We start from the raw sequence: 25,665 nt of genomic DNA, 5'->3' as shown, positions 1-25,665 counted from the left end.
TGGCTGGGACTAGGTCACATGCTCATTCCTAAGCCAATGTCTGCAGCCAGAGAGGAGAAGTACTCTGGTTGGTCAGACCTGGTCATGTGGTCACCCTAGATCCAAGCACAGAGGTCGGAAGTAGAATGCTCTCACTGGCAGAGCTGAGTCTCGTGCTCACCCAAGCTGAGGGGTGGCCACACGGAAACGAGGGGGGCTAGCCCTGGGATGCTCATCCAGTGCAGCACTCTCGTACTTCAGCCGGGATATTTCTTTGTTGTGCAGGGCCCTCTTGCACATTGGAGAATGTTTATCATCCCTGACCTAACCCATCCCCAACCTAGTCAATGCCAACAGTGCTCCCATCCTAAGACGTGTGACAAAAAGCCCCCAGAGGCCGAACACAAGTGGCTCATGCCTGTAATTCCAACAACTCAGGAGGCCAAGGCAGCAGGATCACTTGAGCCAAGGAGGTCAAGGCTGCAGTGAGCTGTGATTGCACCACTGCACTGCAAGACCCTGTCTCAAAAAAAAAAACTAAAAAGTGGCTGGGCACTGGCTCGCGCCTATAATTCCAGCACTTTGGGAGGCCAAGGCAGGTGGATCACGTGAGGTTGGGAGTTTTGAGAGTCGCCTGGCCAACATGGTGAGACTCCGTCTCCACTAAAAATACAAAAAGTGGGCGTGGTGCCTGTTCTCCCAGCTACTTGGGAGGCTGAGGCAGGAGAATTGCTTGAATCCGGGAAGCAGAGGTTGCAGTGAGCCGAGATTGTGTCATTACCCTCCATCCTGGGCAACAAGAACGAAACTCTGTCTCAAAAAAAAAAAAAACAAAAAAAAAAAACGGGCACGGTGGCTCACACCCCTAATCCCAGCACTTTGGGAGGCCGAGGCGGGCGGATCACGAGGTCAGGAAATGGAGATCGAGACCATCCTGGCTAACAGTGAAACCCCAGTCTACTAAAAATACAAACAAAAACAAAACAAAACGGGTGTGGTGGCAGGCGCCTGTAGTCCCAGCTACTCGGGAGGCTGAGGCAGGAGAATCGCTTGAACCAGGGAGGCGGAGCTTGCAGTGAGCCGAGATCGCACCACTGCACTCCAGCCTGAGTGACAGAGCGAGACTCTGACTCAAAAAAAAAATAAAGGCCGGGCACGGTGGCTCACGCCTGTAATCCCAGCACTTTGGGAGGCCAAGGCGGGTGGGTCACCTGAGGTCGAGAGTTCGAGATCAGCCTGCCTAACATGGAGAAACCCCATCTCTACTAAAAATACAAAAATTAGCCAGAGCCGGGCGTGGTGGCGTATGCCTATAATCCCAACTACTCGGGAGGCTGAGGCAGGAGAATCGCTTGAACCCAGGAGGCAGAGGTTGTGGTGAGCCGAGATCATGCCATTGCACTCCAGCCTGGGTAAGAAGAGCAAAACTCCCTCTCAAAAAAAACAAAAAAACAAATTTCTCATTCAAACCATGTGGCCAAGTCAGGCTGGTAGGGCCACCCTGATCTGTGCAGTCATTCACGTCCCCAGGTTCTTCCATCCGCATTGCCTGGAGCCCGCATGTCATCTTCACAGTTGAGGCTGGCGTGTGCCACTGCTAAGTCCAGCTCCTGGGAGATGTGGGACAGGAGAGCCTGGAGAACAAGAGCATCAGGTTCTCTGAAGGAACTGATGTGGATGGCACACCTCACTTCTGCTCATGTCCCTGAATTTAGAGACAGGGTCACACCTGGCTGCAAGGGAGGCTGGAAAGTGTGGTCTCTAGCTGGGGGGCATCTCTCTTCCAGTTGAAACTGTCACTGGCATAGCAGGGGAAGAAGTTTTTTGAGGGGATGGCTAGGAATCTGTCCCAAATTGGGAAGAGGTATCCCTTCAGCCCTCCACCACATTCCTCTTCGCTCCCATCTCTGACCCCTGATATCTTCTCGCCTCAGTTGCCATCTACCTTGGGATCAAACGGAAACCGCCCCCCGGCTGCTCCGATTCCCCTGGAGTGTGAAGCTGACCAGCTCGCGCCCTCCGGAGGCCCTGATGGCAGCTCTGCGCCAGGCCACAGCAGCCGCCTGCTGCCGCTGCCGCCAGCCACAGCCGTTCCTGCTGGCCTGCCTGCACGGGGGTGCGGGCGGGCCCGAGCCCCTGTCCCACTTCGAAGTGGAGGTCTGCCAGCTGCCCCGGCCAGGCTTGCGGGGAGTTCTCTTCCGCCGTGTGGCGGGCACCGCCCTGGCCTTCCGCACCCTCGTCACCCGCATCTCCAACGACCTCGAGCTCTGAGCCACCACGGCCCCAGGGCCCTTCCTCTTCCTCTCCCTTGTCCCCTTCACTTCTAAAGGAGGGGAAGGGGCCAGGGAGGGGAATTCTCCCTTTATCATCACCTCAGTTTCCCTGAATTAGATTTGGGGGCAAAGATTGTCCCCTCTGCTGTTCTCTGGGGCCGCTTAGCACAGAAGAAGGATGAGGGGGCTCAGCGGGGGGAGCTGGCACCTTCCTGGAGCCTCCAGCCAGTCCTGTCCTCCCTCGCCCTACCAAGAGGGCACCTGAGGAGACTTTGGGGACAGGGCAGGGGCAGGGAGGGAAACTGAGGAAATCTTCCATTCCTCCCAACAGCTCAAAATTAGGCCTTGGGCAAGGGCAGGGAGAGCTGCTGAGCCTGAAGACTGGAGAATCTGGGGGACTGGGAGTGGGGGTCCGAGAGGCAGATTCCTTCCCCTCCCCTCCCCTCACACTGAAACCCCCACTTCCTGCCCCAGGCTGGCGCGGGGCACTTTGTACAAATCCTTGTAAATACCCCACACCCTCCCCTCTGCAAAGGTCTCTTGAGGAGCTGCCGCTGTCACCTACGGTTTTTAAGTTATTACACCCCGACCCTCCTCCTGTCAGCCCCCTCACCTGCAGCCTGTTGCCCAATAAATTTAGGAGAGTCTCCCCCCCCACCCCAGTGCTGACCCTAGAATTTTCCTTCCCTGCCCTCACCTGCAAATGAGTTGAAGAAGAGGCCTGGGAATCCAGGCAGTGGTTTTTCCTTTCGGAGCCTCGGTTTTCTCATCTGCAGAATGGGAGCAGTGGGGGTGGGAAGGTAAGGATGGTCGTGGAAGAAGGCAGGATGGAACTCAGCCTCATCCCCGAGGCCCCAGTTCCTACATCGGGCCCCCTATTCATCCACTGACACTCCCAGCCACCATGTTACACTGGACTCTAAGCCACTTCTTACTCCAGTAGTAAATTTATTCAATAAACAATCATTGACCCGTGCCTACTCCATGCCAGGTCCAGTGCTGGACACAGAGACGTGAAGCCCTGTCTGTGGGAGACAAGGATTCTGACATAGACACTGGACAGGGGAGTCCAGAAGAGAAGGTGGGCAGGGTGGGGTCACTGGGGAAGATGCTCTAGAGGAATTAATGCTGGAGTAGGGTGTTGAAGGATGAGTAAGAGTTGGCTAGGCATTGAGTTTGCCCTGGGCAAAAGCCCAGAAGTGGGAGTATGTTGTGTATCTTCAGAGAACTGGGTAGTTTCAGTGTAGCTACTGTGTTGGGCGTGGATGGAGAATTAACGAGAAATGCTGTATTAGGACTAATAACCCATCTACACTGCTTAAGCAAAAGGGTATTTGTTGGCTTAGGTTACTTAATAGTCCAGGGGCACCTGACTTCGGGTAGGTTTGATCCAGGCATCAGACCATTGCATCTATTTTTCAGTGTGAGTTGAATTCTAGTTGTTTGTATCCAGTAAGTACACCTTTCCTGATGGCACAGATGACTTCAGCAGTTAGAAGTTTCTATCCCTCCAGCTTTCTGCAGCAGAAAGATCCTCATTGTTAATTTCCCAGCACAAGTCCCAGGGCAGACTCTCACTGGCCCATAGATCCTCATGGTTAGTTTCCCAGCACAAGTCCCAGGGCAGACTCTCATTGGCCCAGATGGGCCATGTGATTTTCTCTAAACCAATCACTGTGACTCTGGAGTGGCCAGACTCATATTTAGAGCTGCACTTAGTAGGGATCCCTCAAAGGAAGGTCAAGTGTCACGAGCAGGAGAAAAAGCATGGGAGCTGGACAGATTATAGTGGTTGAAGGATGTGCAGTACAAAAGGGCGGAGCTTATTCACACAGTGCCTTTGGAGCCAAAATGAATAAGCTGGACTTTCTCCCCATGGCACTGGGGAGCCATGGAAGTTCAGGGAACTTCAGGGAAGAGGCTTAGTCAATTACTGAGAGCATCCTCTGTGCTGGGGACACATTGGTAATCAAGACAGCCCCAATACTGCCCTCGTAGAGCTCACAGTCCAATGGAGGAGGCAGATGTGTCCTCAGGCAGCGACTGGGCAGGGCTGGTGTAGGGGAGTCCAGAGGTGATGCCTGCCTCAGCCAGGGAGGGCTTCCTGGAGAAGGAGCCAGCTAGACATGGATAGGAGTGCATTTTAGGCAGAGCGAATGGCACATACAAGGGCCAGGGAGCAGGAGAGGGGACACATTCTTCAACAAATGGCGTTTGACTTGGTAAGTGTAGAATTGCTGTGAGGTATGGGGCTAGGGGCATCAGCAGGGCTTTGAAGGTTATGGACAGGGGCCTGGGCTTTCTTCCAAGGGCATTGGGGGAACCATGGCAAGGTTGTGGGCAGTGTAGAGATGGGCGGGTTTGTGCTATGTGCAGGGTGGAAAGGAGGGAAGTTAACAGGTCGGAAAAGCAGGAAAGAGGTCTGGGCCTGACAGATGGGGAAAGCACGGATAGATTTAAGAGAGTCCTATGAGGCAAAGTGGGTGGGACATGGTTACTGACAGGTGTTTGGACTGTGGATTTGGCTGGCTCAGATGGTCCCCACTGGCATGTGTGGTCTGTGTAGCCTCTGGGTGTGGAGCTGGGATCTTCAACTGGGGACAGTACAGTAAAGAACATCCCAGCATCTCACAGGTTCTGTGTACCTTGATGTTTGGGATCTCTTCTAACTTTCCCTTTAGTAATCTCCCTGGGAACTTTTGGGGACATCCCTAGGCCTCAGTTTCCCCTCTGTAAAACAGAGGGCAGATTGAACTACAAGGGCCCTTAATCTCTGTGACTCTTCAGGTTTGAAAAAGCACCTTAGGTTCCTGAGGGCTCTGTCAGGTCTTCCATTTACTCCCACCTCACTTTTTTTTTTCCTCCTAAAACCTTTGTCTTTTGGGGCCCACCCACTGTGTCCCTGGGTGGGTGGAGGTGATTGACATGTCCAACACCTAGTGCTTGTTCAGATACTGCTTGACTCCTATTAATTATTCTTCTCCCTCCACCAATTGCTCTACCACACCTCTTTCCTGTTCCTTCCTGGGACTGAGTTCTCCAAAATGCCTATCCCTAAAGACTTCATGGGGATGCTCAGACTCAAAGTTCCAGATTGGAGAGGGAAACAGCTTGGTCAAAGACATTGAGGTTGGCCGGGTGCGGTGGCTCAAGCCTGTAATCCCAGCACTTTGGGAGGCCGAGACGGGCGGATCACAAGGTCAGGAGATCGAGACCATCCTGGCTAACACGGTGAAACCCCGTCTCTACTAAAAAGTACAAAAAACTAGCCGGGCGAGGTGGCGGGCGCCTGTAGTCCCAGCTACTCCGGAGGCTGAGGCAGGAGAATGGCGTAAACCCGGGAGGAGGAGCTTGCGGTGAGCAGAGATCCGGCCACTGCACTCCAGCCTGGGTGACAGAGCCAGACTCCGTCTCAAAAAAAAAAAAAAGACATTGAGGTGGAAATTGGAGGATGTAAGGTGTGGAAGAATCAGAGGAGTAATGGGGAAAGAACTGGAAAGGTGAGTCTCCAGCAAATGGTATGCATTCAGTGTGACCTTGAATTGCAAATAACAGAAAGGCTTTCTAGGAGAAATGGGGAGCCATGGCAGGTTCTTGAGCAAAGGAAGGGACTGGCAGCAGCTACAGAAGGATGAAGTCAGACGGGACAGAAGGAAGCCAGTGAGCAGAATAGAGGTAGATGTGATGAGCTGCATGGGAAGCCTCAAAACTGGAGACCCCTGGGCTAAATTCAAGTTTCAGACATTTCATTTGGCTGCATTCCTCCCCAGTTTGAGATCTGAGCATGACTAATTCAGAGCCATAGTTGGAAAGGGCCCATGCTTTGGGTGAGTGACACTGGGCTCAGTGTCTCTCTGGGTCTCTGATTCCCCCACAGAGCATTCTAATTTTTGGACTAGATTCTGTGACCTAACTTTGCCTCATTTTAGACCCGGGATAAGACATGTTTAGTACATGCCGAGACAGGACACACCACTCCGAGGCCACACAGTGGCCAATTGCACCTCCTCCCTCAATAATTATCGCACAAAGCTAAAGCCACCATTGCTTTTATTTATTGGTTTGCGTGGAGACAAAGCACAAGATCCGGGTGTGCTGGGAGCTCTCCATTAACTAGAGCTCCTGGTGGGGGCGGAGCTCTAGGAAAAGAAGAGGACCCTGCCAGGGAGATATTTCATTTGGCCAGAATCCAGAGGATGGAGCCCATTGGTTGGAACTCTGGTTGAAACTGGAACTCTGAGAAGGGTAGAGAGAGCCCCCGGGAGACAGAACCATCACAGGGTGGGACTCCGGGACAGGGGGCGGGGCAAGGAGTGAGGGGGCGCATCTCTGGTGGGCCAGGCCCTCCCACTGGCTGGGTTCCAGCAGTCGGTGGCAGGTGAGCAGGGCGCCTACTTCTGTGCCGGGATCATGTCGTCAATGGACTGGCCTTTCTCCAGCTTCTTCTCCATCTCCACCATGAGCTTCACACCATCCACCACCAGCTGCACCTGTTCTACTTCGGACGAGCCCAGCCGATCAGCGTTGGACACGTCAAATACTGAACCCACGGCAGCTGTGTCCACGCCACCTGTGGGAGCAAGGCACAGGGAAGTGAAGAGGCAGCGAAGGTGCAGAGGGGCTGGGACGTGGCTCCCGTGCCAAATGCAACAGTGGCATGTAGTGAGTGCTTACTGTGTAACAGGTTACCTGCACACAGGTAATGCCTGTTTATTCATGGACTCACGAGTCTCTGGCTTTAGATGGGGTACCACGCCACTCAGTTATCAAACATGAAAATAGAGTATAGTGGGTAAGAGAGTGGGTTCTGGAGCCAGGCGGCCTGCGGTCGAATCCTGACCACTCGTCGCTTTGTAAATGGGGAAACTGAGGCCCCGAGGGAGGTCCAAGGGCATGTGCAATGCATGTTATATAATCATGAAAATCCCACACTGACTCCTGTGACTTAGGGGTATTGACACCCATTTTACAGAGGAAGAAATGCAAGCTCACAGAGGGTCAGCCCTTGCCGGATCCCCAGAACTCGCAGGGATGTCGCACCTCTCCTTCCATCCCCGCAAAGGGCCCTCCCCACCCGTCGTAGTGCAAAGGATGTGGGAGCCGTACCTGTACCCCTCTTCTGCAGGCGCAGGCGGGTGAGGATCTCCTCGAACTTGGGGTGCTTGCTCAGGTGCGCCAGCTTCACATGCACGCCTCCGCGCAGCCCAGTGCCCAGGTTGGATGGGCAGGTGAGCACGTAGCCCAGGTGCTGGTTCCACATGAAGGGGTGGCCCGCTTTCTTAAAGATCTCCTCTATCTGTGGTTGGGGGAGAGGACCAGGGGTCAATGCCGGCAGCCACCCCCAAATGCACCCGCAACATGGACAGGGCGTGGCAACGTGGTGGAGGTGGGATTCTGAGGGGAGCCGGGAGGTAGGAGATTCTGAGGGTACTGGCTAGACAATGGTGACCAAGGCAGGATTTTGAGGGGTGGGTACTAAGAACTCTTTGAAGGCGGGTTTTTTTTTCTTCAGAGTCTCGCTGTGTCACCCAGGCTGGAGTGCAATGGCGTGATCTCATCTCACTGAAACCTCTTCCTCCCAGGTTCAAGCGATTCTCCTGCCTTAGCCTCCCGAGTAGCTGCGACTACAGGCCCGTGCCACCACGATTGGCTAATTTTTTTTTTTTTTTTTTTTTTTTTTGTATTTTTAATATAGAGACGGGGGTTTCACCACGTTGCTAGGCTGGTCTTGAACTCCTGACCCTCCTCGGCCTCCCAAGGTGCTGGGATTACAGGCATGAGCCACCGCTCCCGGCCTGAAAGCGGATTCTTCAGGGCGGGGCTTGGGCGTAGGGTGGAGCTGGGTCCAGGGGCGGGGTCCTGAAAAGCGGGTGGGGCTGGTTTTGAGGGGCGGGGTTTGGCATGGGGTGGAGCCAGGTCCGGGGGGCAGGGCCCTGGAAAATGGGCGGGGTAGAGCTTAGCATAGGGGCAGGGGCGGGGCTTCGGAAAGCAGGTGGGCGTTCAAGGTGGAGTCGGAAGTCAGCAGCTAACGGCAGACACCCACCTTCTGCAGCCCCACGCAGAAGCGGCGGAAAACCTCCTTCATGTTGCCCCCCTTCTCCATGGAGATGACCCGGAGGTGATCCTCCTCGTTCACCCACACCAGGAAGCTCTTGTTGTCATTGTGCCTAGGGTAAGGTGCCACAGCAAGAGGCCAAGGTGTCAGCCCCGCGGGAGCCCCATTCCCAGCCCTCCCCCAAACATCTGTCCACCGTCAAGGGGAAGAGGGCCTGAGAGGTGGGAAGTGGGTGGCATCTGCCTCCTCAAAACGCAGAAGCTTAAACTTGTAGACTCTAACGTCACAGGATCTGCAAAACCTTGAATCCTGGGATCAAGGACTTTTAGGGACTTAAGTCTTTGAACAGCATTATTATAGATCCTTGGGATCTCAGGATGTTTGACAAACAGAAGCTTGGGATCAGAATTGATAACATCTTGGAAATCTTACATCTGGTCTCAGGACCAGAAAATCTTCCCATGGCAGTGTGTTAGCTCCCAATCCTAGCATCTCGGAAGCAGGATCTTAGAATATAAAATATTAAGGTCGGGTGCGGTGGCTCACGCCTGTAATCCCAGCACTTTAGGAGGCCAAGGCGGGCGGATCACGAAGTCAGGAGATCGAGACCATCCTGGCTAACACGGTGAAACCCAGTCTCTACTAAAAAACACAAAAAAATTAGCCGGGCGTGATGGCGGGCACCTGTGGTCTCAGCTACTCAGGAGACTGAGGCAGGAGAATGGCGTGAACCCGGGAGGTGGAGCTGGCAGTGAGTCGAGATCGCTCCACTGCACTCCAGCCTGGGTGACAGAGCAAGACTCCGTCTCAAAAAAAAAAAAAAAGCCATAAAATATTAAGATCTGGAAATGGCCGGGTGTGGTGGCTCATGCCTGTAATCCTAGCACTTTGGGAGGCCAAGGCCGGAGGATTGCTTGAACACAGGAGCTCAAGACCACCCTGGGCAACATGGCAAGACCCACATATCTACAAAATTTAAAAAGTTAGCAGGTATGGTGGGACACATGCCTGTAGTCCAAGCCACTGGGGAGGCTGAGGCGGGAGGATCACTTGACCTTGGAAGGTCCAGGCTGCAGTAAGCTATGATCCCACCACTGCCCTCCAGCCTGGGCAACAGAGCAAGACCCTGTCTCAAAAAAAAAAAAAAAAAATCTGAGGGAAGGCATGGTGGCTCACACCTGTAATCCCAGCACTTTGGGAGGCTGAGGTGGGCGGATCACTTAAGGTGAAGAGTTTGAGACCAGCCTGAGCAACATGGCAGAACCCTGTCTCTACCAAAAATACGAAAACTAGCTGGGCACAGTGGCACATGCCTGTAGTCTTAGCTACTCAGGAGGCGGAGGGTGAGAGAATTGTTTGAACCCGGGAGACGGAGGTTTCAGTGAGCCGAGATTGTCCCACTGCACTCCAGCCTGGGCCTCAGAGTGAGAGTCCATCTCAAAATAAATAAATAAATAAAATAAATAAATAAATAAATAAATAAATAAATTCAGAAATGCTTCAAATTATGGAATCACAGAATTTGAAATGAGTGGAATCTTAAAACCTGAAAATATTTAAAATCTTGAAATCTTAGAATCATCCTATCTGTATATCTTAGCACCCAGGCTCCCCTCATCAATTGAAACCTAGGTTCTCTAAATCTTTTTAAATCTTTGACTATCTGAATCAGGGATTCAAAGAGTCAAAGCAAGTCTAGCAATAATAGTTTATAATAAAGATAAGATGAATAACCAAGATGAACTGAACACTTAGTGTATACCAGGCACTGCTTTTTTTTTTCAAGACAGAGTCTCACTCTGTGGCCCAGGCTGGAGTGCAGTGATGTAATCTCGGCTCACTGCAAGCTCCGCCTCCCGGGTTCACGCCATTCTCCTGCCTCAGCCTCACAGTAGCTGGGACTACAGGCACCTGCCACCACACCCAGCTAATTTTTTGTATTTTTAGTAGAGACAGGGTTTCACCATGTTAGCCAGGATGGTCTGGATTTCCTGACCTCGAGATCCCCCCGCCTTGGCCTCCCAAAGTGCTGGGATTACAGGCGTGAGCCACCGCACCTGGCGAGGCACTGCTTTTAATACTTTACATAAATTAACTCATTTAATCCTTACAAGAACACCAGAAGCTATAAATTACTGTGATCCCTATCCTATAGATAGGAAACTGGGGTAGAGAAAAATAAAATAAGTTACCCAAGGTCACAAAGCTAGTAAAGCTAGTAAATGGTAGAGCTGGAATTTGAACTTAGGGAGTGTGGTTCAAGTCTAAGTTTTTATTTTTGAGACAGGGTAGCTGGAGTGCAGTACTTCGGTCACGATTCACGATAACCTTAATCCCCTGGGCCCAAGCGATCCTCAGCTTCTGGAGTAGCTGGGACCACAGGTATACGCCATCACACCTGGCCTTTTTTTTTTTTTTTTTTTTTTGGAAACGGAATCTCGCTCTGTCGCCCAGGCTGGAGTGCAGTGGTGCGATCTCAGCTCACTGCAACCTCCGCCTCCTAGGTTCAAGCGATTCTCCTGCATCATCTTCCCAAGTAGCTGGGACTACAGGTGCCTGCCACCACGCCCAGCTAAATTTTTGTATTTTTTAGTAGAGATGGGGTTCCACTGTGTTGGCCAGGCTGGTCTCAAACTCCTGACCTCAAGTGATCCGCCCGCCTTGGCCTCCCAAAGTGCAGGGATTACAGGTGTGAGCCACCACGCCCGGCCAAGTCTGTTTTTAACTACCACTTCTCCGGTCCAGATTTCCCAAAATCTGACACACAGACCACAGGATAGGCAGGGGCGGAGGGCAAGATCATTTTCCGTGGCATGTAGAAGATCATAATTATGTATATGGCCTTGGCTTTGGTGGAGGAGTGAGGAGGGCCATTGTGAGACTGGAGGAGGCTAGGGGAAGAGGAAGCCAGGGGGCGGGGAGGGGCCTCACCAGATCCCACGGGCGTCGGGCCAGTCGCGGGCCATGCCTGAGGCCAGCAGCAGTGGGGACACGGGCTTGTCGAACAGGAAGTGGTCATCGATGAGCTGCTGCTGTTCCTTCTCTGTCATGCTCTTCAGAGGGTAGTACTTCCCTTTGAACTCGCCCGTCAGGCTGTTAAGAGCTATGGGGACACATGAGGGAGTGGTCGGCAGCCTGTCCCACTTCAACCAGGGTGTGGAGGCCCAGGGTTCCCCCTGCTGCTGCTCCTAATGGGCCTGGGCCTTGGCCCCCTGGATGTCCCAAAGGCATCTGAACCCTGTGTCTAAACCCACACTTGTGACGGTTCCCCAAAATCTGTTCCTGCCATCTGTCCAGGCCCCCAGGAATGGCCACACGATGTGCTCAATCTAGAAAACAGACCCACCCCTTCCCCCGAGGGCCCCTCACATCCAGTCCACCTGCAGGCCACAGTGTGCTGGTGTCTGCTCCTAATGGCTGGCCAGACAGATGGCTGAAGTCTCAGGACTTTGAGAGGCCATTGGTAAAAATTATTATAAGGCAGAATGGTAGCCAGGTGCACTGGCACAAGCCTGTAGTCTCAGATACTGGGGAGGCTGAGGCAGGAGGATCACTTAAGCCAGGAGGTCAGCCTGGGTAACATAGCAAGATCCCCCATCTTTTTTTTTTTTTTTTTTTTTTTGAGATAGAGTTTTGCTCTTGTTGCCCAGGCTGGAGTGCAATGGCGTGATCTCAGCTCACTGCAACCTCGGCCTCCCAGGTTCAAGCGAGTCTCCTGCCTCAGCCTCCCAAAGTGCTGGGATTACAGGTGTGAGACACTGTGCCCGGCCTCTTTTCATTTGTTTTTGAGGCAGGTTCTCGCTCTGTCACCCAGACTGGAGTGCAGTGGCACAGTCACGGTTCACTGCAGCCTCAACCTTCCGGGCTCAAGCGATCCTCCCACCTCAGTCTCCTGAGTAGCTGAGATGACAGGTGTGTGTCACCACTTGTGGCTCATTTTTGTATTTTTTGTAGAGATGGGGTCTTGCTATGTGGCCCAGTCTAGTCTTGAATTCCTAGGCTCAAGTGATACCCCCTCCTAGGCCTCCCACACTGCTGTGATTACTGTTGGGAGCCACTGTGCCCGACCTCAACTCCTGCTTTCTGAGGTGGCTCCCCTCGGTCATTCTCCACCTCAGTCATTCTCCACCACACCCATGTCTGGCTTCATGGCACTTTTGAATTGTTCATCTGTGGGTTTCTGTATTTCCTCTCATCTCCCCACCAGCTGAACACTCTGTGAGAACAGTGAGGGACCCCCAGCTCCCCACACAGGGCAAGAACCCCTGCAAATGTGTGCTGAATGAACGGATGGCAGGATGCTGCGGGCAGCCAGGTGTCTGTGTGGGTCTTCTCAGGGGCCCTTGAGTCTGGACAGCACCCCCGGATCTCCAGCACAGCAGGTAATGCCGGCGGCCAGCACCACTCCCCAAGCCCCCACGATTTACCAAGCTCTTCCCCTACTTTGGAAAACGGGGGCCCAAAGAGACCCGAGGACCTGCCCATGGAGGAATAGAGACAGGGCTGGGTGACCTCAGCAGTGGACGGGGTGGGGGCGCTCACCTTCCACGGAAAGCTTCTCCACCGCCCGGCGCTCGCCACGGGAGCAGTGCGGGGGCAGCGTGTAGCCCTTGATGCTGCGGCCGGTGCGGACGCGGCTGCTGAGCACGTAGTGGGGGTCCAGGTCGTCTCCACCCTGAAGAGCCAGTGGGAGATCAGGACCAGGTAGATCCTCCGCCCCCTCCAGCAAGCCCAGGTCTCCCCCAGATGCTCCCCTCAGTCTCCCTGTTGCTTCCTTTGCCCTCTGCGTCCTCACTGATTGGTTGTGCAGAGCCTCTCCCCGCCACCCATACCTGGGCTCTGTCTCTCCCTTCTCTGTCTCTCTCCCATCTCCTATCTCTGTTTTTCTTTATACCTCTCTCCCCCAACCTTTGTATATTTCTTTTCCTTTTTTTTTTTTTTCGAGACAGGGTCTCTCACTGTCACCCAGGCTGGAGTGCCGTGGTGCCATCGTAGCTTACTGCAACCTCAAACTCCTGGGCTCAAGCCATTCCCCTGCCTCAGCCTCCCAAGTAGCTGGGACTAACAGGTATGTGCCACCATGTTCAGCTAACTTAAAATACATTTTTTTTTTTTTTTTTTTTGAGACGGAGTCTGGCTCTGTCGCCCGGGCTGGAGTGCAGTGGCCGGATCTCAGCTCACTGCAAGTTCCGCCTCCCGGGTTCACGCCATTCTCCTGCCTCAGCCTCCTGAGTAGCTGGGACTACAGGCGCCCGCCACCTCGCCCGGCTATTTTTTTGTATTTTTTTAGTAGAGACGGGGTTTCACCGTGTTAGCCAGGATGGTCTCGATCTCCTGACCTCGTGATCCGCCCGTCTCGGCCTCCCAAAGTGCTGGGATTACAGGCTTGAGCCACCGCGCCCGGCCACATTTTTTATAAATAGAGACAGGGGCTGGGTGTGGTGGCTCACACCTGTAATCCCAACACTTTGGGAAGCCGAGGTGAGCCAATCACCTGAGATCAGGAGATCGAGACCATCCTGGCCAACATGGTAAAACCCCATCTCTACTAAAAATACAAAAATTAGCTGGGCGTGGTGGCACGTGCCTGTAATCCCAGCTACTCAGGAGGCTGAGACATAAGAATCACTTAAACCTGGGGATCGGGGGTTTCCATGAGCTGAGATCCAGCCACGGCACTCCAGCCTGGGTGATAGAGTGCGATTCTGTCTCAAAAAAAAAAAAAAAAAAAAATAGAGACAGGGTCTCACTATGTTGCCCAGGCTGATCTCAAACTTCTGGGCTCAAGCAGTCCTCCTGCCTCAGCCTCCCGATGCAGTGGGATTACAGGCGTGAGCCACCATGCCTAACTAAATGTTTAGGCTTTTTTCTTTTTTTCTTTTTTTTTTTGGTAGAGACAGGTTCTTGCTATGTTGCCCAAGCTGGTCGTGAACCTCCTGGCCTCAAGTGCTCCTCCCACCTTAGCCTCTGTAAGTGCTGGGAGTACAGGTATAGCCACTGCACCCAGCCTTTCTGCCCATTTCTGTTCTCTTCCTGTCTCCCTTTCTCCCACTCTCCCTGTCTGTCTCTGACTGCAACTGCCTGTCTCTCTCTGCCTGTCTCTCCTGCCTTCTCTGGTGCTCCCTTCTGTCTCCCTCTGTGTCTCTGCCTCTCCCTTTTTTTTTTTGAGACAGAGTCTCGCTCTGTTGCCCAGGCTGAGTAGCTGGGATTACAGGTGCGCGCCACCATGCCCAGCTAATTTTTGTATTTTTAGTAGAGACTGGGTTTCACCATGTTGGTCAGGCTGATCTCAAACTTCTGACCTCATGATCCACCCACCTCGGCCTCCTAAAGTGTTGGGATTACACGTGTGAGCCACTGTGCCCAGCTATGCCTCTTCCTTTTCTACATGCTTTTGTGCCTTTCTTCTCCCTCTCTTTCTCCGTCTCCTCTTTCTGTCTCCTTGGCTGTCTCTGTGTCTCTCTGTCCCTCTCTCTTTCCTTTTTTTTTTTTTTTTTGAGACGGAGTCTCGCTCTGTCGCCCAGGCTGGAGTGCAGTGGCGCAATCTCAGCTCACTGCAAGCTCCACCTCCCGGGTTCACGCCATTCTCCTGCCTCAGCCTCCGGAGTAGCTGGGACTACAGGCGCCCGCCACTGCACCCGGCTAATTTTTTCTATTTTTTTTAGAAGAGACGAGGTTTCACCATGGTCTCGATCTCCTGACCTTGTGATCCGCCCGCCTCGGCCTCCCAAAGTGCTGCGATTACAGGCATGAGCCACCGCGCCCGGCCCTTTTTTTTTTTTCTGAGATAGAATCTTGCTCTGTCACCCAGGCTGGAGTGCAGTGGCATGATCTTAGCTCACTGCAGCCTCCATCTCCTGGGTGCAAGAGATTTTCCTGCCTCCACCTCCTGAGTAGCTGGGATTACAGGCGTGCACCACCATGCCCAGCTAATTTATTTTTTTGTTTTTTTGTTTTGTTTTTTGAGACCAAGTTTCGCCCTTGTTGCCCAGGCTGGAGTGCAATGGCACGATCTCTGCTCACTGCAACCTCCACCTCCCAGGTTCAAGCGATTCTCCTGCCTCAGTCTCTCACGTAGCTGGAATTACAGGCATGTGCTACCACATGCACCAGCACACCCAGCTAATTTTGTATTTTTAGTAGAGACAGGATTTCTCCATGTTATTCAGGCTGGTCTCGAACTCTCGACCTAAGGTGATCTGCCCACCTTGGCCTCCCAAAGTGCTGGGATTACAGGTGTGAGCCACCGTGCCTGGCTGGCCCATTCTTTTTTTTTTTTTTTTTTGAGACAGAGTTTTGCCATGTTGGCCAGGCTAGTCTTTTTTTTTTTTTTTTTTTTTTTTTTTTTTTTGAGACGGAGTCTCGCTCTGTCGCCCAGGCTGGAGTGCAGTGGCTCGGCCTTGGCTCACTGCATGCTCTGCCTTCCAGGTTCATGCCATTCTACTGCCTCAGCCTCCCGAGTAGCAGGGACTACAGGCGCCCGCCACCACACCCCGCTAATTTTTTTTTTTTTTTTTGTATTTTTAGTAGAGACGGGGTTTCACCGTGTTAGCCAGGATGGTTTTGATCTCCTGACCTTGTGATCCGCCCGCCTCGGCCGTCCAAAGTGCTGGGATTACAGGGGGAGCCACCACACCCAGCTGGCCAGGCTGGTCTTGAACTCCTGACCTCAAGTGATATGTTCGCCTCGGCCTCCCAATGTCCCTCTCTCTTTCCATCTCTCTGCTTCTCCACATCTCTGTGTCTCTGTATTCCTCTCTCCCCCCATCTCTCCTGTGATCTCTCTCCTCCTCACCCCTCGGCCCTCCCCTCCGTGCATACACTGACCTTGAGGTTCTCATGGTTGAGGTCAGTCTTGTGCTTGTCGGTGGGTTTGTAGCCCCCGTGGCGATCCGAGATGATGGGATCAAAGAGTTCCTTGAAAACTTCATAGGACTCCTCATCACCAGCCACACAGCCCACGGTCATGATGAAGGGGTGACCTGGAGGGGTGGGGGTGAGGTCAGAGCTGCTAGTCCCCAGCAAACAGGGCCTGGGCTCATGGGCTCAGTGGAGACTGTGTGGACATGTGTGTGTCAGGGTAGGGGGGGTACATTCAATACCTCTGGGTGGGAATTGAGAATACTAAGGGTTGGGCGCAGTGGCTCACACCTGCAATCCCAGCACTTTGGGAGGGCGAGGCAGGTGGATCTCTTGAGGTCAGGAGTTTGAGACCAGCCTGACCAACAGGATGAACCCCATCTCTACTAAAAATACAAAAATTAGCTGGGTGTGAGGCACACGCCTGTAATCCCAGCTACTTGGGAGGCTGAGGCACAAGAATTGCTTGAACCAAGGGGGTGGAGGTTGCAGTGAGCCGAGATGGCACCACGGCACTCCATCCTGGGTGATAGAGCAACTCTTTCTCAAAAAAAAAGAAAGAAAGAAAGAAAAAAGAAATAAGACTGAGGACTGGTGGGAACCGGGAGGGAAGACTGGGAGAGGTCAAGGTGGCTGGGAGAAGTCAAGGTAGGAGAGAAGAAAGAATGCTGGGCGTGGGGTCAAAGGAGAAGGGGGAGCTTCAGAGGGTACATGGTGCTAAAAATATCAGCATCTCGGAAACGTTAGCACCCAAAGTCATGACGTCTCAGCCTGAAATGTTGTTAGGATCTTGGGGTACCACCTGCCACAGAGGGTCAGGAAGGCCAGAGACTTGAAAGACCCTCTTATTTCCCAGTGGAAAAACAGGGGCCCAAAGAGAGAGGCCTCTGCACTGCATCACGCAGAGAGCTGGACGTGAGGGGCACTAGAGCCTCCTGGCCACTCCCAGCTCTCTTCGCCTTGTGAGCGAAAGGACTTTGAGAAACAACCATAGCATTAATAACATCCCCTATCCGATTCTCTTTTTTTTGAGACAGGGTCTCACTCTGTGGCTGAAGTACAGTGGCGCGATCTCGGTTTACTGAAACCTGCACCTCCCAGGCTCAAGCTATCCTCCCACCGCAGCCTCCTGAGTAGCTTGAACCACAGGCTCTCATTACCACACTTGGCTAATTTTTTTGTATTTTTTGTCGAGACAGGGTCTTGCTATGTTGCCCAGGCTGATCTCAAACTCCTGGCCTCAAGCGATCCTTCCACCTGGGCCTCCCCAAATGTTGGGATTACAGGCATGAGCCACTGCACCTGGCCTCCCGTCAGAGCTTGAGCACTCACTTGGTGCTAGGCGCCACTCTAAGCACTGCACAGTCATTGACCTGTGTTTTCACAACATGGATGCCCATTTTTCAGATGAGGAGACTGAGGTTCGGGAGATGAACCGACCTCCTTGGGGATCTCACATTATTCTCGTGCATGTTTATTGTGTGGTTTGCTGCATACCTTGCACTGTCCCAAGCCCTTTACGTATATCAGTGCATTGATTCTCACAACAGCCCCGGTTTACAGATGAGAAAACTGAGACCCCCCCCCACTTCAGGGGAGGTGGGATGGGGCGTAGCCTGCAGCCTCTGGAGCCCCCATGAAGCCCCTTCAGTGCTCTACCGGGGAGGCTCACCTGGGTTGTCCACTCCTGTCTGGATGACATCGTCTAGGGTGAAGCCCGATGGGGTCTCCTTGTCCCGCAGCTTCTTGTAGAGATCAAGGGTCAGTACCTTGGCCATGTGGTTGTTATGTTTGCTGAGGTCGGGGTACTCCTCCTCAGGCTTGTAATTCAGCTTGTACTTGTTGTGAGTGTTACCGAACGGCATGGTGGCGGTGTAGGAGACCTGATGGGCAGGGCAGGAGGGGAAGATTAGCTCGCATCTGTTCTTCTTCTTCTTCTTCTTTATTTATTTATTTTTATTTTTTTGAGACAAAGTCTCCCTCTGTCACCCAGGCTGGAGTGCAGTGGTGCAATCTCAGCTCATTGCAACCTCTGTCTCCCGGGTTCAAGTGATTCTCCTGCCTCGGCCTCCCGAGTAGCTGGGACTACAGGCGCCCGCCACCACCACACCCGGCTAATTTTTTGTATTTTTAGTAGAGATGGGGTTTCACCGTGTTAGCCAGGATGGTCTCAATCTCCTGACCTCATGATCTGCCTGCCCCAGCCTCCCAAAGTGCTGGGATTACAGTCGTGAGCCACAGCTCTTTTTTTTGGGGAAGGAGTCTCACTCTGTCACCCAGGTGGGAGTACAGTGGCGAGATCTCAGCTCACTGCACCCTCCACCTCCCAGGTTCAAGCGATTATCCTGTTTCAGCCTCCTGAGTAGCTGGGATTATAGGCGCACACCACCATGCCTGGCTAATTTTTTTGTATTTTTAGTAAGATGGAGTTTCACCATCTCTACTGGTTGGCCAGGCTGGTCTCAAACTCCTGGCCTCAAGTGATTCACCCACCTCGGCCTCCCAAAGTGCTGGGATTACAGGCGTGAGCCACTGTGCCCCACCTACCTCACATCTTGCAAACAACAGCAAGAGAACCGAGCGAGGCATTGGGGTCAGGCAGGCTGTGTGACTTGGAGCAAGCGAAATCCTCTCTCCCAGCCCCTGCGTCTCAGCAGGAGGCATCTGGAGTCTTAGATCGAGGGCCCGGCTCTGCCACATCCCAGCTGGGTGAGCCTGGACTAGTCATTCTTTTTGGAGACTCAATTTCCCCAGGTGGAAAATAGGCCCCACGCGGAGGCTGGAAAAATATCATGCGTGGGTAAGAGCGTAGGTTCTGGAATCGGCCCAGGGTTTGATTCCCAGCTCTGCTACCTACGACCAGTTGTGTGCCCGGGGGCAAGCTGCTTAACCTCTCTGTGCCTCAGTTTATTCAGCTGGACAATGAGGAGCCTAACAGTACCCGCCGCATGGCAGTGTTGAAAGGATTAAATGTGTGAATGCAGGTATAGCTCTCGGAACAGTGCCTGGTTCACAATAAGCATTATTTCACTTAGCTATTATCATTATTATTATTATTATGTTTGAGACGGAGTCTCTCTCTGACACCCAGGCTGGAGTGCAGTGGTGCAATCTCAGTTCACTGCAACTTCCACCTCCCAGGTTCAAGCAATTATCCTGCTTCAGCCTCCCAAGTAGCTGCAACTACAGGCGTGCACCACACCCAGGTAATTTTTTTTTTTTTTTTTTTTTTTTTTTTTTTTTTAGTAAAGATGGGGTTTTGCCATGTTGCCCAGGCTGGTCTTGAACTCCTGACCTCAAGTGATCCGCTCACCTCTGCCTCCCAAAGTGTTGGGATTATAGGCATGAGTCACCGCGCCTGGCCTGTTGTTATTTTAAACGTTCGTGTGAGGAGCTGGTGAGAAGGTGGAGGTGAGGGTGTTGCTGGGAGTGAGTATGTGAGCAGGTTCTTGGATGATCAATCCAAAGACAAAGGGGCTGGGTCGGGGGAGGGCTGGGTGGCTGCCCCCACTTCTGCCTGCTGACAATTCTCCCATGGGGTTCAGCAGGGAAGAAAAACTCAGCCTCTGGGTCATCAGAGCCAGGTTCAAATCCTACCTATGCCATTTTCCTGCTGTATGACCCCAGGCCAGTCACTAGGCCTCTCTGGACCTTGTCTCCTGTGAACTGAGCCTACCCCATAGGATTGCCAGGATCCTCTGAGCTTGGCCATGAGGTTGGCTGAGCACAGGCCCTGGCATGGAGTTGGAGCCTGGAACCCTGGTGGCTGCTATTATTGTTATTACTACTTTTTTTTTTGTAGAGATGAGGTCTCACTATGTTGCCCAGGCTGGTCTGGGATTCCTGGCCTCAAGTGATCCTCCAGCATCGGCCTCCCAAAATGCTGGGATTATGCATGTGATCCACTGCGCCAGGTCCTATTGTTATTATTATTTTATTCACTGGACCCAGAAAGGAGAAGGGACCTCCAACAGCAGTGGGAGAGGGGGATAGGAAGCAGGTGGGATTGTGGGAGGGAAATTGGGACCATGGTGAGCTGAGGCCAGGGAAGAGGAACAGGGACCCGCCAAAGACCTTGGGCGCTGCTGTCCAGGGTGGTTATTTTTAGACTCTGGCAATTGCCTGCCGCCCCACCCCCAGCTGCTGCCCCTCCCCACCCCCACATTCCGGGGCTCGGCTTGCACCAAGTCAGCAGGCCCAAGACAGGTGGGCCAGGGTGGCTGGGAGGACACGGGTCCAGGCCCCGGGGTTCAGCTCTGGGGCTCAAGGACATCCCGGGCTGGCAGCCCAGACCCCCTCCCTTCAGAGGATGCCCCCCCAATCCCTGCCAGGGACACGCTAGGAGAGGGCACTGAGGCAAGGTGGGGGACCCCCCCCAAGAGACATAAGCAGAAAACCCCAGAGCCACATACCCCCACCACCGCAGACTCCCCAGATCACACTGTAAACTGAGTCACACAGTCACGCTTCCAAGCTCAAGGACACGCCCAAGATAGAGGCACTCATGTGTCCGCTACCAAGTCAGTACAAGGTCACAGAGACCTACACGGTAGCAAACGCAAAGAAGCCTGTGACACCTGCTCTTGCAGACTCTGCTAGGCGACAGACACACCTCCCATGGCTTGTGGCGCCAGTGTTGGCGACAAACCGTAATGAAAGCGGGCCTGGCTCAACAGCCCCTTGCAGGGGGTGACAGTTGGCAGCTGTCAGGACCCCTTTCAACTCTGGGATCCCTCCCCATAACCCAAGACTTGTGCCGCAGAAATCAGAGGTCCCAGCGGGGGTTCAGGCGTCCTCACAGATGGAGGGGACTCCCAGACACACAAGGTCAACCTTCCCACGCACCGACCTGCCTTTGTACAGGAGGATGTTGGTGGAGCAAGGGGTGACACACAGGCCCTTTCCCAAGCCAAGACAGCCTCTAGCACCCACAGAAATCCCCTACTCTGGCTCCCACCCAGATTCCCACCCCGTGCAGTACCTGGCTGGGCTGGGCTGAAGGGGGCTGTCTGTATCCTGGAGGTGACACTGACCCAAAGGAAGGGCCTGCAGCCGTGGGGTTATATAGGGGGACCTAGGCTGTGCAATTGGCTGGGAGGGGCTGTCCCCAGGGAGGAGTTCTGGAGGGCAGCTGAGCCTCTCACCTCCCTGCTCGGGCACCATGCCCACCCTGAACCCAGGCATGCCTTGCGCCCAGCCCCATGGCCTTGTATGGGCTGAGCTGCCCCAGGGGCTGGGCCCAAGCCCCCCCACCAAGCTGATACCCTGACCAAGTGCTGAGTCGGGCTGGCGGTGGGGACAGCTGGCCCCCCGCCGGGAACATGGGACAGTGGCTGGGAACGTCCCAAGCACGTAGAAGCCACCCTCCCCTGGCCCCTGAGTCTCCTCCAGCCACCAGCCCCTCCTGTGGCCCTCGGCTCCTCCTATGCCCCCTCCCCTACCCGAGTCCCAGCGGCACCTCCGGGAGCCATGCTGTTGCTCCAGGAGGACCCGGGACCCTGTGAGCAGGAGGAAGCAGAGGCCGGGAGAGGCTGCGTGGCCGCCTGCTGCCACCACCTATAGGGAGGGTCTGACCAAGCCTGATTGCAATAGAGGGCAGTCTAACCCCAGAAACCTGCGCTTGGGTGCCCCTTCCTCCTAGGGACTGAGTGGAGGGGAAACTGAGGCTGGCTGAGTTGGAGAGATTCAAACTCAGGGCAAGGGTGGGAGGGGGTGGTCACCCTCCCCCCGCTTAACCCTTGCACCCTCGGTGCCACTGGGAGATTTCTGCTATGCGGGGGACAGGGAGGGTCTCAGCCGCTAGGAAAGGAGTTATTTTTAGAGGGCGCTTTGCTGTCTCCTCCCGGCAAAGGCCGAGACCCGAGGCGCTGGGTATGGGGGGGTTCGGGGGCAGGTGTTGGAGGGGGCTTTGCCACGTGTCCTGGTTAATTATAACCGGGCGTCTCGGGTGTCCCCGGGCCTCACCTCCTTACAAGGGCAGCCACGGGGCCCTGGGTGGCTGCTCCCACCTCCCGGGGAAGGGGGCTGGGCAGCGATGTGGTTCAGAGCGCCAGTGCCAGACTCGCGCAGATCTGGGCATAGCAAGCACTCTGGGCGCCTCGGCTGTGACCAAGGACTTCCTGGGCTGAGGAGGAGGTTCTATGGAGGCGGGTACAGTATAGAGGAAGCCGCTTTCTCCTCCTGGGACGCGCCAAGATTGTAGGCTGATCGGGTCTCCTCCTCCAGGGAGCTCCCAGGATTGTGAAGAAAAGAATGTCCCTTCCTTCCGGGTTCCTCCCTCTCCCAGGGTCTCCTGGGTCTCCTTTGTATCTTCTTAGGCAGGTGAGGACTGGCTTAGAGAAAGGGAGCCTCTCTGCCTCTCCCCCAGACTCCTGATCTGAGGGAGGAGGGGAGAGGGGTGCTTTAGAAATGTTTACACGGGACCCAGCCCTTTCCCAGCAAGCTCAGATCAGCAAGGGTCTCCTTCATAGTTATGGAAACTGAGGCCCAGAAAACTAAGTGGAACTGGTCTCAAAACAATAATCGATCAGGCACTTCCTGAGGCTACAAAAAAACACAAAACCGCTACCCCCCTGGAGGTGATATTTCAAGAGGGTCACAGATGAGGGAACAGCACAGCAGCAGGGGAGGTCGAGGCAGGCCTCTTTGGGAAGGTGACATCTGAGCAGAGACCTGAAGGAGAGCAGGGAGCCAGCCATGTGTGGATCTGAGGGGAACAGCAGGTGCAAAGGCGCTGAGGTGAGAATGGCTGGACTCATCTGAGGACAGACAGGAAGGAGGCCAGGGGGCTGGAGCAGATGGGGCCAAGGAGAGAGTGGGAGGAAGAAGATGAGGTTGGAGGGGGGCCAGGAGGAGACCCATCATGCCCTAGGGGCTGTGGGAGGAGTTTTAATCCCATTGTGATTGACAGTGATAATGTTAGATGGGCCGGGCTCAGGCCCTTAGTAATCCCAGTACTTTGGGAGGCAGAGGCAGAGGAGGGCGGATCACTTGAGGCCAGGAGTTCAAGACCAGCCTGGCCAACATGGTGAAACCCCATCTCTACTAAAAATACAAAAGTTAGCCGGGTGTGGTGGCGCATGCCTGTAATCCCAGCTAGTTGGGAGGCTGAGGCATAAGAATTGCTTGAACCTAGGAGGCAGAGGTTGCAGTGAGCTGAGATGGCGCCATTGCACTAAAAAAAAAAAAAAAGAAAATGTTCAATGAACCAGGCATAGAAAGACAAACATCACATGTTATTTGTGGGATCTAAAAATCAAAACAAGGAGGCTGAGGCAGGAAGATTGCTTGAGCTCAGGAGTTCAAGACTAGCCTGGCCAACATGGTGAAACCCTATCTCTACTAAAAATACAAAAATTAGTTGGACATGGTGGTACACATCTATAGTTGCAGCTACTCAGGAGGCTGAGATGGGAGGATCACTTGAGCCTGGGGAAGTGAGGCTGCAGTGAGCTGTGATTGTGCTGCTGCACTCCAGCCTTGGTGACAGAGTGAGACTCTGTCAAAAAAAAGATAAAATAAATAAAATAAAATTGAAACAATTGAACTCAGGGAGACCGAGCAGAAAGATGGGCACCAGAGGCTGGGAAGGGTCATAGGCCAGGTGCGGAGGCTCACAACTGTAATCCCAGCACTTTGGGAAGCCAAGGAGGAAGGATTCTTTGAGCCTAGGAGTTTGAGACCAGCCTTGGCAACATAGCTAAACCCTGTCTCTGCAAAAAATACAAAAAACTACAAAAATTAGCTGGGCGTAGTGGAGTGCACCTGTGGTCCCAGCTACTCAGGAGGCTGAGGTAGGAGGATTGCTTGAACCCAGGTAGTTGAGGCTGCAGTGAGCTGTGATCGAGCCACTGCTACACTCCAACCTGGGCAAGAGAGTGAGACCCTGTCTCACGCACGCAAAAATTAATTAATTAAAATAAAATAACTAAAGGAGTATAATTGGATTGTCTGTAATACAAAGGATAAATGCTTGAGAAGATGGATACCCCATTCTCCATGATGTGATTATTACAAGTTGCATGCCTGGATCAAAACACTTCATGTACCCCATAAATATACACACCTACTAAATACCCACAAAAATTTTTTTAGAATAATTTTAAAAAATATTAAATGGAAAAAATCATCATCATCATCCCACTATGAGATTGACCGGAGACACTGAGGGTCATGAGCAGGGAAGAGACTGGATCCATGCCACACACATTTTGGGTGGCGCAGCCCAGCCACACCCTGTGGGAAAGTCTAGGTCTGTCGCCCAGGCTGGAGGGTAGTGGTGCCATCTCGGCTCACTGCAAGCTCCACTTCCTGGGTTCATGCCATTCTCCTGCCTCAGCCTCCCGAGTAGCTGGGAATACAGGTGCCTGCCACCACCCCCGGCTATTTTTTTTTGTATTTTTAGAAGAGATGGGGTGTCACCGTATTAGCCAGGATGGGCTCGATCTCCTGACCTTGTGATTCGCCCGCCTTGGTCTTCCAAAGTGCTGCGATTACAGGCGTGAGCCAACGTGCACGGTCGATTTATTTATTTATTTATTTTGAGGCGAAGTCTTGCTCTGTCATCCAGGCTGTAGTGCAGTGGCACAATCTCGGCTCACTGCAACTTCTGCCTCCCAGGTTCAAGCAATTCTCCTGCCTCAGACTCCGGAGTAGCTAGGACTACAGGCATGCGCCACCACACCCGGCTAACTTTTGTATTTTTAGTAGAGAAGGGGTTTCGCCATGTTGGCCAGGCTGGTCTCGAACTCCTACCTCAGGTGATCCACCCGCCTCGGCCTCTCAAAGTACTGCGATTACAGGCATGAGGCACCCTGCCCGGCCCATTTCACATTCTTTTTAGCCACACAGTGCCAGAAGCCCTTTCTATGTTTGGGGATTCCCCACTGTAAGCCCGCCTCCTTTGGAGAAGCCAAAGATGCCAGAAACTCAATTTCCCAGAATCCCTGGCAGCAATGGTCCAGGCCAGTGACCTGGGCTGAGCCAATCAAACGCTCCAGCAGGACCTTGTGCCGTGAGCGCCCTCTGCTTTGAGTCTTAAAGAAACAACTGGCCTTGGGGAGCTTTACAACCCACATCACGTATCTTCATCCCACCCCCCAGAGCCCGATTGTCCATCCGACCTCTGCCCCTCCACTGCCCACACTAACTCAAGACCCTCTCCACTGTCCCTCCTGCCCCAACTTCCTCCCTAGACTCCTGTCCCAGTCTTTCCCACTCCCACCTAAACCCTGCCTGCTGACCTCGTCTCCTCAGAACTTGCCATGGCTCCCCAGTGCCCTCAAGGTAAATGAGTATTTGCTGACTAAGTAAATAATAGTAACTTTATCTGGCAAATGTAGGCGACAGTAACCACTACCCAGCTTAAATAGAAAGGACTCTGCTATCGGCCAGGCACAGTGGCTCACGCCTCTAATCCCAGCACTTTGGGAGGCCAAGGCGGGCAGATCACGAGGTCAGGAGATCGAGACCATCCTGGCTAGCACGGTGAAACCCCGT

General features: G+C 53.5%; 2 protein-coding genes across 4 annotated transcripts in view; one reads left to right on the top strand and one right to left on the bottom strand.

The window, feature by feature from the left end:
- MARK4 (microtubule affinity regulating kinase 4) overlaps positions 1-3,228 on the top strand; it is a 54,730-nt gene extending 51,502 nt beyond the window's left edge. For 2 of the 3 annotated variants that reach the window (XM_037991821.2, XM_037991824.2), the window contains one exon: positions 1,914-3,228. In XM_037991821.2, the coding sequence (XP_037847749.2) occupies positions 1,914-2,250 (337 nt within the window). In that variant the 3' untranslated portion in view covers positions 2,251-3,228. The remainder of the gene's footprint in view (positions 1-1,913) is intronic. The other variant, XM_037991822.2, reaches the window with a different exon arrangement.
- A 3,057-nt stretch (positions 3,229-6,285) lies between these two features.
- CKM (creatine kinase, M-type) lies at positions 6,286-21,399 on the bottom strand. The gene is made up of 8 exons (XM_007997187.3): positions 21,149-21,399; positions 17,840-18,050; positions 16,135-16,289; positions 12,850-12,982; positions 11,239-11,410; positions 8,296-8,419; positions 7,359-7,548; positions 6,286-6,822 (listed from the first exon to the last, which is right to left on the bottom strand). The coding sequence occupies exons 2-8, from the start codon at positions 18,030-18,032 to the stop codon at positions 6,644-6,646; spliced, it is 1,146 nt and encodes a 381-aa protein (XP_007995378.1). The 5' UTR covers positions 18,033-18,050; positions 21,149-21,399; the 3' UTR covers positions 6,286-6,643.
- Positions 21,400-25,665: the final 4,266 nt, after the last annotated feature.

This window comes from Chlorocebus sabaeus, chromosome 6 (assembly GCF_047675955.1).
Source record: "Chlorocebus sabaeus isolate Y175 chromosome 6, mChlSab1.0.hap1, whole genome shotgun sequence".
Lineage (NCBI taxonomy): Eukaryota > Metazoa > Chordata > Mammalia > Primates > Cercopithecidae > Chlorocebus > Chlorocebus sabaeus.
This window is presented reverse-complemented; position numbering and strand designations above follow the sequence as displayed.

Excerpts from the sequence above, each read along its gene's own strand:
- CKM (XM_007997187.3), bottom strand. The coding sequence starts at position 18,032 with ATGCCGTTCGGTAACACTCACAACAAGTACAAGCTGAATTACAAGCCT. Across the intron at positions 7,549-8,295 it reads TCTGCGTGGGGCTGCAGAAG|ATAGAGGAGATCTTTAAGAA; the intron begins GTGGGTGTCTGC and ends CCCCAACCACAG. Across the intron at positions 6,823-7,358 it reads CCTGCAGAAGAGGGGTACAG|GTGGCGTGGACACAGCTGCC; the intron begins GTACGGCTCCCA and ends TTGCTCCCACAG.